Raw genomic sequence first — 16,291 nt, 5'->3', positions numbered from 1 at the left:
TGCGGGTGAAGAAATTGCAACCATTGAATGCCTGATACCTGTTTTATTTTTACCATCCAGTGAATTATTTCTGGTGTGTGTTTCCTGTGAATATGCAGTTGAACGGGAGAGAACGGAACAGTGCAAGTCAGTAAGAGTGTGTGTGTCTTTCTCTCTCTCTCTGCAAACCCTGCCTCTCACTCGCTGCCGATGATGCTTTACGTCAGCCTGGCAGCTGATTAGGAATTCTGCTCAACTTTCAAGGCCAAGAGCTGAGGATTGACAGTCCCCTGCTCCAATGGGCTGTCTGCCCGGCTTCCCAGTGACAGGCAGCGGGGCAGCCAATGCGAGCGTGGGGGTGGATGGGGAGCAGAGTGAGAGGAGGGGAGGAGGCACCAGGAGGACTATACTCACTTCTGATTGAGAGTTGGGGAGAAGATCCAGTGGAGAGACGTGGATGTGTGTGAAAAGAAGGGGGATTAAAGAACGGAGGTGGAGAAGGAGAGGTGGGGGGGAAAGAGGTGATTCAAACTCCCTCTGCACCTCGTCACAGCTCCACCACCCCTTAACTTCTTTGCTGCAATCTTTATTTTTTTTTTTGTGTGTGGCTTTGGTGGAATGGCAAATGGTGCAGAGGGTTCAGAGAACCAGCGTTTGAAGGAAACGGGATTTAAAGCGAGGAGAGGGGGAAATGAAACAGAACGATTCAGCTGCTGGGTGGAGAGGCTGCTGCTGTAACCTCGCAACTTCTGTTGCAATATGCAAACTGTCGCAATAGTGGGGATCATTGCAAACTACTGCCTCTCCGTTGGACTGAAGCTACGCTTGTTCTTATAGATCTGAAAAAGGAGAGAGAGAGAATGATACAGTTTCAGCCGGTCGTGCGGTGCAAAGAAGATTTTACAGACTGTGACGGGGATCGGGAAGCATCTGGCGGCTCTGTGCACCGTGCATTGTAAATATAACATCGAACAGGAGGCGAGAGAGACTGAGAGAGAATCACAGGATTGGCTTGTCTCTTCCCTGCACAAATCTTCCAAGGGGGAAGAGGGGCGATTGATCATAAATAAAGAAAATAAAGCAAAGTTACTTGCAACGGCGATGGACGCAGGGATGTGTCTCGGCTGAAGACTGAATATCTGCTTCCTCCGGAGTAAGAGAGAGAGAGAGAGGGAGAAAGAGAGGAAGGACTGGATTGTAAAAGACAGAGAGAGGGGGGAAGGTCTGGATTGCAAAAGACAAGAAGGACTGGATTGCAAAAGAGGTTTGGATTGTCAAAAGTCTGGATTGTCAAACAGAAGAAGGTCTGGATTGTAAAAGACAAGAAGGTCTGGATTTTAAAAGACAGACAGAAAGCAACGTCTGAATTGTCAAAGATAAGAAGGTCTGGATTGCAAAAGACAAGAAGGTCTGGATTTTAAAAGACAGACAGAGAGAGCAACGTCTGAATTGTCAAAGATAAGGAGAAGGTCTGGATTGCAAAAGACAAGAAGGACTGGATTGCAAAAGAGGTTTGGATTGTCAAAGGTCCGGATTGTCAAACAGAAGAGGGTCTGGATTGTAAAATATCTTCTGGGATTGTGAAAAGAGGTTTGGATTGTAAGAGGAGGTGTGTGTTGTGAATTCCTCCTCTGCAGTTGGGAAGTGGGTGCTGCTTGTCTCCCCCTGGCCGGCCTGCAATGATGGACCTGCGGGATTTGTACCTGTTTTTCGCGCTGGCCGCCTGCCTGACCCTGGACTCGGCTCTGGCCCAGGAGCTGGTGTACACCATCCAGGAGGAGCTGCCCGAGAACGTGCTGGTGGGCAGCATCCCCGAGGACCTGAGCCCCTCGCACCTGGCCAGCGGCGCGGGGGCCAACCTGATCTACCGGCTGGTGTCCAAGGCGGGCGAGGTGCCCCTGCTGCGGGTGTCGAGCAGCACCGGGGACATCTTCACCACCTCCAGCCGGGTGGACCGGGAGAGCCTGTGCTCGGGCACCTACACCGACAGCGAGTGCTTCTTCGAGATCGAGGTGGTGGTGCTGCCCAACGACCACTTCAGGCTGATCAAGGTCAAGATCTTCGTGCGGGACGTGAACGACAACGCGCCCATGTTCCCCTCGCCCGTCATCAACATCTCCATCCCGGAGAACACCCTGAGCAACAGCCGCTTCCCCATCCCCTCGGCCACCGACCCGGACACCGGCTCCAACGGGGTGCAGCACTACCAGCTGCTCAATGGCCAGGGCATCCTGGGCTTGGACATGGTGGAGACCCCCGAGGGCGAGAAGTGGCCCCAGCTGATCGTGCAGCAGAGCCTGGACCGCGAGCAGAAGGACACCTACGTGATGAAGATCAAGGTGCAGGATGGGGGCAGCCCGCAGAAATCCAGCACTGCTATCCTGCAGATCACCATCAGCGACGTGAACGACAACAAGCCGGTGTTCAGGGAGAGCCAGCTGGAGGCACACATCCCTGAGGATGCCCCCCTGGGCACCTCGGTCATCCAGCTGCATGCCACCGATGCCGACGTGGGCTCGAACGCTGAGATCCGCTACCTCTTCAGCCCCCAGACCCCTCCGGCCGTCCGCAGGCACTTTGCCCTCAACAGCACCCTAGGGCTCATCACCGTGCAGCGGTCCCTGGACCGGGAGGAGACGGCCATCCACAAAATGACCATCCTGGCCACCGACGGCAGCTCCAGTCCTGCCAGGGCTACGGTCATCATCAATGTTACCGATGTCAATGACAACCCGCCTGGCATCGACATTCGCTACATCATCAGCCCCATCAATGGCACCGTGTACCTGTCCGAGAAGGACCCCATCAACACCAAGATAGCACTGATCACCGTTTCCGACAAGGACACTGACGTGAATGGGAAAGTGGTCTGCTACATTGAGAAAGAAGTGCCCTTCCACCTGAAGGCAGTGTATGACAACCAATATCTACTGGAGACCTCTGCCTTCCTGGACTATGAGGGCACGAAAGAGTACAGCTTCAGGATTGTAGCCTCAGACTCGGGCAAGCCCAGTTTGAACCAAAGCGCTCTGGTGAAGGTGAAGTTGGAAGATGAGAACGACAACCCGCCGGTATTTAGCCAGCCCGTCATTGAGCTCTCGGTCCCGGAAAACAACCACCGCGGCCTCTACTTGACCACCATCAGCGCTACCGACGATGACAGCGGCAAGAATGCCGAGATTGTTTACCAGCTTGGGCCCAACGCGTCTTTCTTTGACTTGGATCGCAAGACTGGGGTGCTGACCGCTTCGAGAGTGTTCGACCGGGAGGAACAAGAACGTTACATTTTCACGGTGACTGCCAGGGACAGTGGCAACCCTCCGCTTCAGAGCCAAGCGGCAGTGATCGTCACGGTGCTGGACGAGAATGACAATAATCCAAAATTCACCCACAACCACTTCCAGTTTTTTGTGTCAGAGAATCTGCCAAAGTACAGCACTGTGGGAGTGATTACCGTCACCGATATGGATGCTGGGGAGAACGCGGAGGTGATGGCTTCTGTTGTTGGCGACAATGCTAATTTTATTTTAGATCCACTGAGTGGTGTAATAAGGTCCAATGTCTCCTTCGACAGGGAGCAGCAAAGCTCCTACACCTTTGAAGTCAAAGCTGTAGACAGGGGGAGACCTGCCCGCACCTCCATTGCCAAAGTCACAATCAATGTCATAGATGTCAATGATAACAGTCCAGTTGTAATCTACCCACCCTCAAACTCTTCATTCAAACTAGTACCTCTTTCTGCTATCCCTGGGTCAGTCGTGGCAGAAGTGTTTGCAGTGGATGTTGACACTGGGATGAATGCAGAGCTCAAATACACCATTGTTAGCGGGAATAGCAAGGGTTTGTTTCGAATTGACCCTGTGACGGGTAATATTACCTTGGAGGAGAAGCCAACTGTTACAGACCAGGGCTTGCATCGTTTGGTGGTCAACATCAGCGATTTAGGCTACCCTAAACCCTTGCATACCCTTGTTCTTGTCTACCTGTATGTAAATGACACTGTAAGCAATGCTAGTTACATTTACGAGTTAATACGGAGGACAATGGAGACTCCCCTAGATAAGAACATTGGAGATAGCACCCAGCCCTGGCAAAATGAGGACTACCTTACTATAATGATTGCCATAGTGGCGGGGGCTATGGTGGTTATTGTGGTCATCTTCGTTACTGTGTTGGTGAGGTGTCGCCAATCCTCGAGGTTCAAAGCGACACAAAGGAACAAGCAGGGCGCTGAATGGATGTCTCCCAATCAGGAGTGCAAGCAGAACAAAAAGAAGAAAAGGAAGAAAAGAAAGTCTCCAAAGAGTTCTCTTCTAAACTTTGTTACCATCGAGGAGTCCAAACCTGATGACCCTGCGCACGAACCCATCAATGGGACCATTACTCTTCCAGCTGAGTTGGAGGAGCAGACTATAGGGCGGTTTGACTGGGGCAGTACACCACCGACTACCTTTAAACCCAGCAGCCCAGACCTCGCGAGGCATTACAAATCTGGCTCTCCACAGCCCTCCTTTCATCTAAAGCCAGATACCCCCATTTCTGCGAAAAAGCATCACGTGATTCAGGAGCTCCCTCTGGACAACACCTTCGTTGGGGGTTGTGACACCCTGTCGAAGCGCTCTTCCACTAGTTCAGACCACTTCAGTGCCTCAGAGTGTAGCTCCCAAGGAGGCTTCAAGACAAAGGGCCCAATGCACACCAGACAGGTAACCAAAAGCTTTTATTGGTCATTCAGGCTGACAATTTGCAGCACAGGCAAATGCAAAGCACAGCAGTGGCAATCGCCTGCAGAAATCTATAGAAATGATTCTATTGCAGATTAAAATTTTATGTTCTGAAATAAATTAACACGAGCACCCAAGCAGTAGGGATGGTTAGAAAACCAACAAAGTTTATTATTTGCCCATGCCAACTAATTGTTTGCCTTGACCTCTTAGTTTCCCACTAATAAAGATTTAAGTGAAGCTAATTTCAAATTGTTTGGATCTGAAGAATTAGGGAAGAAACATGACCTGTAGATGGCAGTGGAGCACTTTCTGCTAATGAATGGCAAGATGCCAACTACAGTCTAGATAGTGGGGGAAGGTGCAAAGAAGGAAGGCTGTTGGTGACTGATGATTATACCGGAAAACACCAGATAGTTGATGGTTATTTGCCGATGAACATTCGTGCATCTGTAGCTTTTGTTTAGTGTTGACCTATGGAAGGTGTGCCTTATATTATTACCATACATACTCACCTAGCCAAACAATAACTAAGCACCTGAAGTGGGGTATTGCAGATAAATGCTTCTCAATTGGACAACCGCACCTGATTATTTTCCCAGTTATTCTTCCCCAGTAGAACAGTTGCATTTTTTGTGTAGCTAGACCTTTGGAAAACATTTGAAACTTAATGAATTATTTCATCTCTATATTGTAATATTTTCAGACTGTAAGCTTCTGGTGGATGATGAATGCAGTAGGGTAGAGTTCACTAGTATTTTGATTCGTCTGCAGTCTCAGATACACCTCCACAATAAGGAAAACTGTTGATTCCGTGTGCCTTTCTGGACATTATTTCGTCTATATCCGTGTGAAAGTAATCAAGATTGGAGAAAAGAATTAAAAATTGATTTTCAAAATTGATTGAAAATGCAATGATGTGCAATATATTCAAGGTCTGATTATAGTCCCAATATAATGCTATATTACCTTATATCAGTGATCATCTTTAAGCAGTAAATATTGATACGATTTGGCTCAGTCACACCGAATATCTTTATCTCCAGTCAAAACATTAATTTTGAATGTTCAGTTTCTGTTGTGAAGTGATAGACAAAGGTTGAGAGAAAATCGGTGATTTTGATTAAGCTCATGGAGTGAGAGTTTGCCTGTGCACCCAAACATAATGCTTATATATAATAGAACATAATATATATACATCATGGTTAATCCATGTTACTGTGCTCTCTCTGACAACATGGCCATGCAGCCATGGAATTCTACCTCAATATTATAGCGTTTACTATTTCCTCGGTGGAAATCTAGAGTGTGCTTTTCATAAAAGACAAATGCCCAGATTGCAAAGTGAAAGTCAGCGCAGTGATTGTTTTTTCCCCAGTTATGTCAGAGAGGTCAAGCATTCCAGTTATTTGACCTGCAACAAAATATTTCTGAATCATTCGCACAGGTTTCTGCAGCATTTTAACAAAAAAGGAAAACGTGGGTAGTTTTAAAAAACGTAATAGAAACGGCTAATTTTGTCAGCAAAAGCAATCGATTTGCAACGTGCTTGGGTTTGGAAAACATTTTACTGTCTGCATAAAATTGCCACTTATCCCCGCACGACTCCCCGTGACCACTCTGTTGGGTCGGCACATTGTTGCCTGCTCACTGACAAATATTGAGTGGTGACTGTTATTTTGACATAAGAAGCATGTTAATCTCCCAATTATAAATGCAAATGATATATTCATGTAAGCATGCTCTATAAAATGAAGGTTTTGCCTTGAAGAAATTATGCACAATTGTAGATGACGCAGAGCGCAACTTTGCAATTACAGCAGAAAGTCAAGTTCTTAAATAGACTGTACATTGATATCAAAGTAAATTGGAAGCTTGGGGCATGCACTTAGTGTCCTTAAACTGTACATTTTTAAGTATCATTGACCGATATAACTATATGCAAAGACTGCTAATGCAGGCAGTGGTATCACACTCCTCAGAGTTTTGTTGTAGTGTTTTAAATGGAAAGAAAGTAAAATTTAGTTACAATGGAGAGAATCATAATCAGCTATAAGACTGCCTTAAACTTGCCACGAATGTTAATACAACTATCATTATCTACATCGGACATTTCGAGGGAGGACAAAATGCCTGTATGATATTATAGCCAAGACTGTTTCAAATTTTTTTTGAGGCTAGTGATTTTATTAGTGGCACCGTCCAAGTCCGGATTTTTTTGAATTCCTGTAATTTCTTAAAAGTTATGCACCAGAACTAACTCAGTGCAATTTGCATTCCATTTTTTGGGAGGATTATGCAGTCTGCTTCGTAAGATTCAAAGGTTTTTTCTTTGCACTTGCAATGATCAAGTTATCCAACAGCACAAATTAAACATTTTATCAATGTAGACTCTTTTAAAAGAAAAACAGAATTATTCGGTCACTTGATCCAAGTAACTTTGAAATGGTAGATTGGTCTGTCACTCTTGCAAAAAGCCACTTAGTTCATTTCCTTAGCTGCTGGATACTCTCAGGTGAGTGTTTAAAATGTGACAGGTCTGCATTTTAAAGGCTGGACTTTGTGAATGTGACAGGTAAAGGTGTAGAACGGGCAAAAAAAAGCAGCATAGGTTAGTGCCATAAACTGAGGAAACTAAACAAGAACCAACTTTAAGGAGTGCATTCCACAGTCGCAGACTGAGATTTTTTTGTTAGAATTACCCATACGAGCAGCTCTCTGCGTGGCCGACAAAATTGTAAACTGGGTTAGATTATTGAAAGCCAGTGGTCTACACCATTTTAAGAGGCGCGTACAAAGTATATTCTTTTAAATACGTAGCCTAATCAATTTAACGTAGGCTTAAATGGGAAATTACGTCTGCTTCCACTACATGAGGGAATGGGGGCACAGATTCCGCTTTCAAATCCTTAATCCGCGTAGAATGAACAATGAATCGGACTCACATTCATTTCATCAGCTAATACAACATTTTTCAAATATCTTCGGACACCAAATTAACAAAATGAAGTGAGAGAGAGAATGAGAGACGGTGGTGGTTGCAATCGGCCAGGAAGCGGTGAGAATATTTAAGCAGAAGCAACAGGATGGGCGGAATGAACCTTTTGCAATTCCGTGCTCGCCAGTTGGCACTATTGGTCCAAGGACGTTTTAAGTATTCTCACCAGAAACGCCTTCAATCATTCTTTCTCGGTCAGGAAGCTACATTAACGTGCCACTTGTAAGGGTGCCGTTTTGTGACATAAACCTTCCTTCCAATTTTCATTACATTCTCACCCTAGCAAAGCTAACCTTGAGTTAAATTGAGCGCATAAAACAGGACAGTGAATGTTTGGGCAGGGCCAGGTTTGAATCCCTGCTTCTTTTAATTGTAAATTAAGGTGAAAAGCCAAATTCAGGTTAGGGTTGTTTTTTTTTATGAAATGACAAATTTTTTCCAAGTGATCTATAATTAGAGTAATATTGGGCTCTATTCTTTTGCAGAATTCCGCACAGTATTCCCAAAAGTATGAGATGGAAACTTATTATGGTTAAAACTGAGCAAAAGTCAGTTCTCAAAGGGGTTAAGATGGCTCTCACCCGAAATTCATCTTGAAATTGACCAAGTGCACATTTAAGTTGTCGGAGAAATTCATGACCAGTATGTTGAAGAGATATCTGTAAACATAGTGCTCATTCCTTGGCTTCTTCTGTGATTGGAATGCTGCCTCTCTAAACAGGGATTTATCCAGCGTATGTGATAAAGGGAGCAGCTGCTCACGTTTAAGATTATGGGACACAGTTAATTGGGATATCTCTTTATAGGGGACGTCCTTGTGACAATGAATTGATGCCTGCTGTGTTTAAATCTACCAGTGGTCTTTTGTCAGGAAAAAGTGATGTGGGAACTGAAATTATTTCACCCTTCTGCCTGGATGTTTCTCTTGAAACTGCAGCACCTTCAGCATCATTACAGAACTGCATCAATATTGCTAAGACTTTAGAGAATGCAGTAAAATGCTCTATTGAACAGTCAAAATGTGCATTTACCTTATGCAGTTGGATATGTTCTTACGTATGTTGGTGTGATATTACCCAATGGGTTTGCGAAATATTTTTTATTTCTAAATGCAGCTTTTGCTAAAAAAAAATTCTGGTTGGAGTGTTCAACTGTTGTTACTGTAAAAATAAGGCTAAGAAAAGAGCAGATGCCCTTCTTTTAAAAGCTGCTCCTCGCCGAGCAAGGGAGTTCCCCCGAATCGTATTAATCAGGGATTCTGTCCGTAGCAGACCCAGAAGATTGGGCGGGGGGCTAGAGCAGATGCCCTTCTTTTAAAAGCTGCTCCTCGCCGAGCAAGGGAGTTCCCCCGAATCGTATTAATCAGGGATTCTGTCCGTAGCAGACCCAGAAGATTGGGCGGGGGGCGAAGAGTTGAAAGGATTAATGAAGCTCAGCAGAAGCATAAGGAGGAGATCTTAGCAGCTTCACCTCAGCCCTGCTCGAGCAGGGGAGAGCTGAAACCGGCTACCGATCCTGGCTCTTGGGTACTTTGAGCCAGCTTTTCTCTCTTAAGCTCTGGCACACTGAGTGGCTGGAGAAGGTTTTGCAGAAGTGCTTATCAGTAACCAGGCACCGCACATTTTCACAGCATCTGAAAGCACTAATCATTTGGGACTTGCTGTGAAGGGTCAGATAGTCATGTCAGTGTTGGTAAGGACAAACCTATAAATATTATTATACAGTATTCACAGACATTGGCTTGAATCACAATGTATATTTAAATATATCCAATTATGATACACTTGTATTTATTTTATTGCTGTTTTTACTATTATATTTAAAATTGTATGCACATATTGTGATTGCAGATTTCTGTACTAAATAAAGTATAGCCTGATTATTAAATTTATTTTATACTATTGTTTAATTTATCTTTTTGTGTAAGCTGTGATTCGTTTCTGTTTATTAATTTATGTTTGTTATTTGAGCTTATATTTTTTTCTGTTCTGTTTTAAATATTTGGTTATCAGAGACGTTAATTTATTTTTCTACTTTTCACACAGCGCACGTACTGGTCAATCTTAACGTAATTGCTCAGGCGCCGTAAGCAAGTATTGCGTTTGGTTCCTGCTAGGGGTCCTTCATTCGCTCTTGTCAATTAGGAAGCTCAGGAATGTTACATTCTCTGTTACATTCAGCGCAGTGGCACTTGATCACTGTAAGGTCTGGTCAGTTCAGTAAATCAGTGACACTTATCATTCCTTTTTTTTTTACATTTAATAAATAAACAAAGAAAAATTTGACCAGCTTGTGGGGCTGCGCGCTTTTGTACCCTGTTGTCAGTTCAAGCATCAGAGCCAACTGCTTTTGAAGGAGTTGTACAAACACAATGGAAATTAAATTCATTTGGGATCATTGGGATCTAATTTTATGGAACTGCATCTGTCAAGCCAATGACATGAGGGAATTGCTGAACATTAGTAATAAAACTTAATGGGTAGGGAGTGTAGCGGATATTCACAGAATAGTAAAGAAAGATGGAGCACATTGGTCTGCTGAGGACCGCATACAATTTTTTCTCCATTTTCATTGCTGCTCATAAAATTAGCAAATTAGAAATGATTTTAACCACATCTGCAGTGTTGCCGCCCCCACCAAAGCGCAGAATTCAGAGCTGCCGAACCGTCGTCCTTATACAGAGTGTTCAATCCGAGCATGTCACTTAAGCTCGTTGAATGACACAGCGCAGAAGGCTATTTGGCCCATTGCGTCTGTGCTGGCTCTTTGGTAAGAGTATCGAGTTAATCTGAGACCCCTTCTGCACCAAACCAACATTGCTCCCAGTGATCTAATCATGTGCTAATTGGAGTATGCTTAGTGCTTACAATATTGGATGAGTAACCCCAGAGGTTGTTCAATTCAAATTTACTTGCAGACAGCTGGAGACTTCAGGGCCGATCATTTGCATGTCCGATATTAGTGCAAACTCCATAGTTTTACTGTGGTTTTGCTACCCTTGGTTAGATTGAGTTATTGAAGGAACTGGGATTTACAATATGCAAACTTCCCATTTTTGATTGCCGTTCCTAAGGATGATCCTGGTTTGAACATAATATTGGCAAAGTAATTTTTCATTTTTAAGAACTGGCTCATTTAAAAACTGTTACAGCCGGATAAAACAAAAATCATAAAAACAGACGGAAAATAAAATACCTAAATATTTGCCAAAGCATGCAGGAGTTGCCGGTCATAATTGTTCTGAAAATATACATCTGTGCAGTCAATAGGCTTATTTAGTATATTACCGCAAAATCAAATCTAGTTGTGCCTGCTTGGGGAGAGCAAGGATAATGGAATGGGAAGGGGGACGCAGAAAGGAGGGAGGTGAGTGTGATCGTATTCTTTGGAGTTCATCTAGATGTGGCAGAGATCTGGAGATACTCTTCCTTCAGGCTCGGGATGAATATTCAGGCCTGTCCATCTCAAGGCAGCACTCGAGAGGTGCCCTATTGCTGATGTCAGGCCCTTCATTCGCACATCCAACAGAGTCAGAATTCTTTACAGCACTGACAACTTGCATTGAACAGAGATAAAAAGGACCAAGTTGCTTCACGAGCACACGATCCATCAACATTTGACAATGGCCCTCCTAATGAGATCTTAGAACGCCTGTTAGCTTGTTCAAAGTAATGGTTTTATTAAGGAGCATCTTAAAGGAGGCGAAGCTAAAGGAGGTCGAGAGGCTTAGGAAGGGAATTCCAGAGCTTAGGTCCTCCTCGGCAGCTGAACCTCCCCATCAGTTCATTACAGATAAGATATTTCTGACCCTTGGCGATCCTACCTTCAATGAGCTATCATTTTGCAATTCATCTGCCTCAATGGTTTAAAGAGACAATCATGTTTATCCGCTTCACTGGTCCAAAATAGGAACAACTAAGGTATACATTTCTTTGGGTAAACCAAAAACTGAAAGAGATACTTGATCTGTGACTAAGTGGTTCCATCAGAACTCTATGGACAGCATACAGTGTTGTCATAGTTAAAAATAGATCAGTATCTCATTACAATGTGAGCTTCTATTGTCTAGTCCACTGTCTGAATCATTCCAAATATTTCTATTAACCGGACGATAGAAAATTAAACATATTTTCATTAACACATTGATCAGAAATTGTTTCATTCTGATTTTTATTTTACAACAGCCGGTTGGTGTAAGGGCGTGCAATAATGTGGGTTCGTGTCTCCTCTTGTGGGTTTTGTTTGACTGTTATGTTGAAAGCACAGCAGAGCAAAAAGACCCACGCTATCCCCTCTGAGGGGACATCTGGGAATATGTGAGGAGACCGAGGCATAGCTGGCCCTGTTTGTAAAGGTCCATTTTGGCTATTGGAAAATGGTGAAAGCGGGCAGTGATGGTGATGATCTAGAAAATGATAGCACAGTAAAGTGGGTCTCATCACCTTGTTCTGTGATGCCTGCTAACTTTTGTCTGCCCTGCAGTACAATTGTGATCAGTAGGGTGAGCTCGTTTGAGTTTAATTACCTCGCAGCCCAGCAGCTCCTGTCCCTCTCCTGTGAAGAACAACAGGAACACAGGTTCGGACCAGACGTGTGACCCAGTGGGCAGTTGATGGGAGTTTTGTAATCATACGGGCAGCGAGAGCTTATCACACCTCTTAAGCAAACACCTCCTCCTCAGTCATTAGCTTGACTTTAAGCTTGAGTGTCTCTCACTAGTCGGTTTGAGGTCCCTTTTATTCACCAACCAGCGCAAGCAATATGTCACACTCTGCCCTCCTTTTTAAGTCCAGGAATTTGTAACACTGCTTCAGTTCACTTGACTGGTTCCAGACGCACATGTAGCCCTGACAGAATTACCATTTGGATGTCTCTGATATCCCGTTTGTGTGACAGCTGCTGCTTCCATTTATTGCCAAATTCTCAACTGTGTTGCATTGAAAGACAGTGTCGACCATGTGTCGTAAATTGAATGCATGGTGGAAAACCGCGTGCAGTGAATCAAAAATGCCTGCTGTAAATGGTGTGCCCTTAATTAACATGCATGGTGTAAACTACATGTAGTGAATTAAAATACACAGTGGAAAACCATGTGCAATGAATTAAAATGCATCATGTAAACTGCGTGCGGTGAATCAAGTGCAATGTAAATCATATGTATTGAATTAAAAGACACAATGTAAATCATGTGTAGTGAATTTAGTTAAAGGACAACACCACCGACAGCAGCTTGCATTTCTGTGATGCCTTCAGCGCAGTAAAACGTTCAGGGACACTTCATGGGAGTATTGTCTGTCAGAATTTGACGCCAGGGGTGAGATGTCTCCCCCCCCCCCCCACCCCGTGCCGTGTTTTGGCGGCGGGGGTGGATCGGCATTGGCCTGTGGCGGGATCCTTCGACCCCGTCAATGTCCACGGCCTTTGGCGTTGCTCGTCGCCTGCGGTGCTGGAGAACCAGCCACAGGGGAGCGGGGCGGGAGGGGGGGTCGCTAGGGACAGGATCGGTGTATCCTGCCAGTCAAAAGGGACGGGCATTTCACCCCCAGGTCACGCAAGGAGTCAATTGAGGCAAGTGACCTAAAGCTTGGCCAAAGTGCTCGGTTTTGTGAGAAAACTCTGATCTTATGTAGTTACCGCCAGAAATCTTTATCGCCAATGGAGTAAGTGTAATCATTGTTGCAATGTAGCAAACAGATTACACTCCGCAAACTCCCACAAACATCAATGTAATAATGACCAGATATTTTTTTTGTGATGCTGAATTCAGGGACAAATATTGGTCAGGCTAGTAGGGATTAACCCCCCCTCCCCCCCACCGCCCCACAATTCCCCACCCCCTGCTTTCTTCTAAATTGTGCCATGGCATATTTTACATCCTCTCAAAACAGGCAGTTGTGGCCCCAACTTAACAGGTCATCCAAAAGACAGCACCTTTAACAGTGCCATGTCCCTTTGACCAATGCACTGGTGGTCAGTCATGGTTAAGGAGCACCTTGAGGGAGGAGACAGAGGCAGAGAGGTTTAGGGAGGAAATTCCAGAGCTCAGCACCAAGACAGCGATATGCAGAGATTTGCCAGGGAACAAAGCATAGTCCAGAATTGAAGGGCCGCAGATATGTGTGAGGGTTGCAGAGCTGGAGGAGGACATGATGATGGAGTGAAGTGAGGACTATCGACTGTTTTGAACATATGCAGAAGAATTTCAAAATTGGTAGCCAATATAGGTCAGCAAGCTCGGCAGTGATTGAAGGATGGGACTTGGCCCGGATCAGGACTTAGTCTTCAGGGCTTTAGATGGTCAGAGGTGTGAGGTTGGCCAAGAGGGCATTGGGGTAAGCGAGCCTTGAGGTAATACAAGAGTAATAAATCATATGAACCATTGTATCATGAATTAAAGACAATATTAATTACATTCCTGCCAGTAACTTAAAGAACACAGTGCATCCATTAAATAACCTTGGATGGAAGTAGGGGAATTTGCTGCACTAGAGAGGTTTCAGTTACACACTGTGATGCAGAAACAAGCATTATTATAATAACAAAGTTACTCACAGGTTTATTACGAGGATTAATATGATAATAAAGTTACTCACAGGTTTATTACAGTAATCTTTACCTTTCATTGCAAAACCGGACATGAGGATAGATTTCTCCAGAGTAACTCTCAATCAGCAGTTCCTTTGTTTTTTAAATTATTTCACCACTCACTTCAATCCAAGTTGTGGCACAAGAGCAGGGGCACCCCCATTGGACTCACCTCCTTGTAAAACATTTAACGTTGAAATGCATTTCGCTCTTTTTCCTCATCTTTTTTCTTTACTAGTTTAACCATGATTCATTCAATTTCCCTCATGTTTATCCAGTTTTTTTTTGTAGGAAGACTGGCAATTATCCAGTGTCTTTCATGACTTGAAGACATTTCAAAGTAGTTTACAGCCAATGAAGTACTTTATCGAGTGTAGTCACTGTTGTAAAGTTGGACACATAGCCACAAATAGCAATATGACCATGGCTAGTTTTTAGTGATGACGGTTGAGATGAATATGGACCAGGACACATGGAGAACTCCTCTGTTCCCCTTCAAGTAGCGCTATGGGATCTTTTACATCCACTGTAAGGCCTCAGTTTAATGCCTCATCTGAAAGATAGCTGCTCTGAAAGTGAAACGCTCCCTGGGTACCGCACTAATGTGTCACCCTGTATTTAATGATCAATGACTGTGGAGTGGGGATTTGGTAGCCAAGATCTGACTCCTGAGAATATACCAACTGAGCCACAGTTGACACATGCTGTTCAAATTTATAGAGCCATACTTTTAGATTGGTTGTGTTCCTACAATATGACAGCAACTACACGTTACTTCATTTGCTGTGCATTGTTTTGGCGCATCCTGATATCAAGAAAGTTGCCATATAAATGCAAGTTCTTTCATCCTCTCTTCCGAACTTCCTGGATTCCACCATTGGGCAAACATTGGCTCCGATTGTTTCCTAAAATGATGGCTACACTTCAGGTGGAGTGTTGGCCTTTATTGGTAGCGGGATTGAGTTCCGGAGTCGGGAGGTCATGTTGCAGCTGTACAGAACTCTGGTACGGCCGCATTTGGAGTATTGCGTACAGTTCTGGTCACCGCATTATAGGAAGGACGTGGAGGCTTTGGAGCGGGTGCAGAGGAGATTTACCAGGATGTTGCCTGGTATGGAGGGAAAATCTTATGAGGAAAGGCTGATGGACTTGAGGTTGTTTTCGTTGGAGAGAAGAAGGTTAAGAGGAGACTTAATAGAGGCATACAAAATGATCAGGGGGTTGGATAGGGTGGACAGTGAGAGCCTTCTCCCGCGGATGGAAATGGCTGGCACGAGGGGACATAACTTTAAACTGAGGGGTAATAGATATAGGACAGAGGTCAGAGGTAGGTTCTTTACGCAAAGAGTAGTGAGGCCGTGGAATGCCCTACCTGCTACAGTAGTGAACTCGCCAACATTGAGGGCATTTAAAAGTTTATTGGATAAACATATGGATGATAATGGCATAGTGTAGGTTAGATGGCTTTTGTTTCGGTGCAACATCGTGGGCCGAAGGGCCTGTACTGCGCTGTATTGTTCTATGTTCTATGTACTTTGAGGGCTGTCAAACTCTTTGAGATATCCTGAGGCTGTGAAGGACTATGTAAATGCAAGGCTTTCTTTCTTTAATATGGATGGAAACACTGGTTGGTGGAGTTACCTTTCTGCCCATTCGTGCTCTCAAAACTGGAGATGCAATCAGATCAATATTTACTTAATTCAAACTAATAGTACCAGCACTACAGGAGTTATTTGGGCACTGCACTCACAAACCAATTGTCCACTCATGTGAGCTCATCCTCAGTGCTAAAGAGTTGAACTGTATAGTGCTGGCCATTTGTCTATTATTGAGAAGTTAAGGTGAAGGACTAAAGATGCATGACACAATGAAAAGAGAGGTAAAGTAGTGATTAAGTAACAGTTTTAAAAGCCTATTGATTGAAAGCAAAAGTGGAGGCTGGGGGCAGCAGAGAAATTTCAGAGTTCTGATGTCCTGGGAAAGAAGTTGGGAGTAGAAGACAAAG

At 44.3% G+C, this 16,291-nt stretch overlaps 1 protein-coding gene across 8 annotated transcripts in view; it reads left to right on the top strand.

Annotated features, from left to right (window-relative positions):
• The first annotated feature begins 373 nt into the window (after positions 1-373).
• LOC140391534 (protocadherin-9) overlaps positions 374-16,291 on the top strand; it is an 864,147-nt gene continuing 848,229 nt past the window's right edge. For 2 of the 8 annotated variants that reach the window (XM_072476116.1, XM_072476117.1), the window contains exon 1: positions 375-4,685. In XM_072476116.1, coding sequence (XP_072332217.1) covers positions 1,659-4,685 — 3,027 coding nt within the window. In that variant the 5' untranslated portion in view covers positions 375-1,658. Of the gene's footprint in view, positions 4,686-16,291 lie in introns of all 8 variants that reach the window. The other 6 variants (XM_072476120.1, XM_072476119.1, XM_072476114.1 and 3 more) reach the window with 5 other exon arrangements.

The sequence above is a fragment of the Scyliorhinus torazame genome, chromosome 15, assembly GCF_047496885.1.
Source record: "Scyliorhinus torazame isolate Kashiwa2021f chromosome 15, sScyTor2.1, whole genome shotgun sequence".
NCBI lineage: Eukaryota > Metazoa > Chordata > Chondrichthyes > Carcharhiniformes > Scyliorhinidae > Scyliorhinus > Scyliorhinus torazame.
Note: the sequence above shows the minus strand (reverse complement) of the source record. Positions and strands in the feature narration are given on the sequence as shown.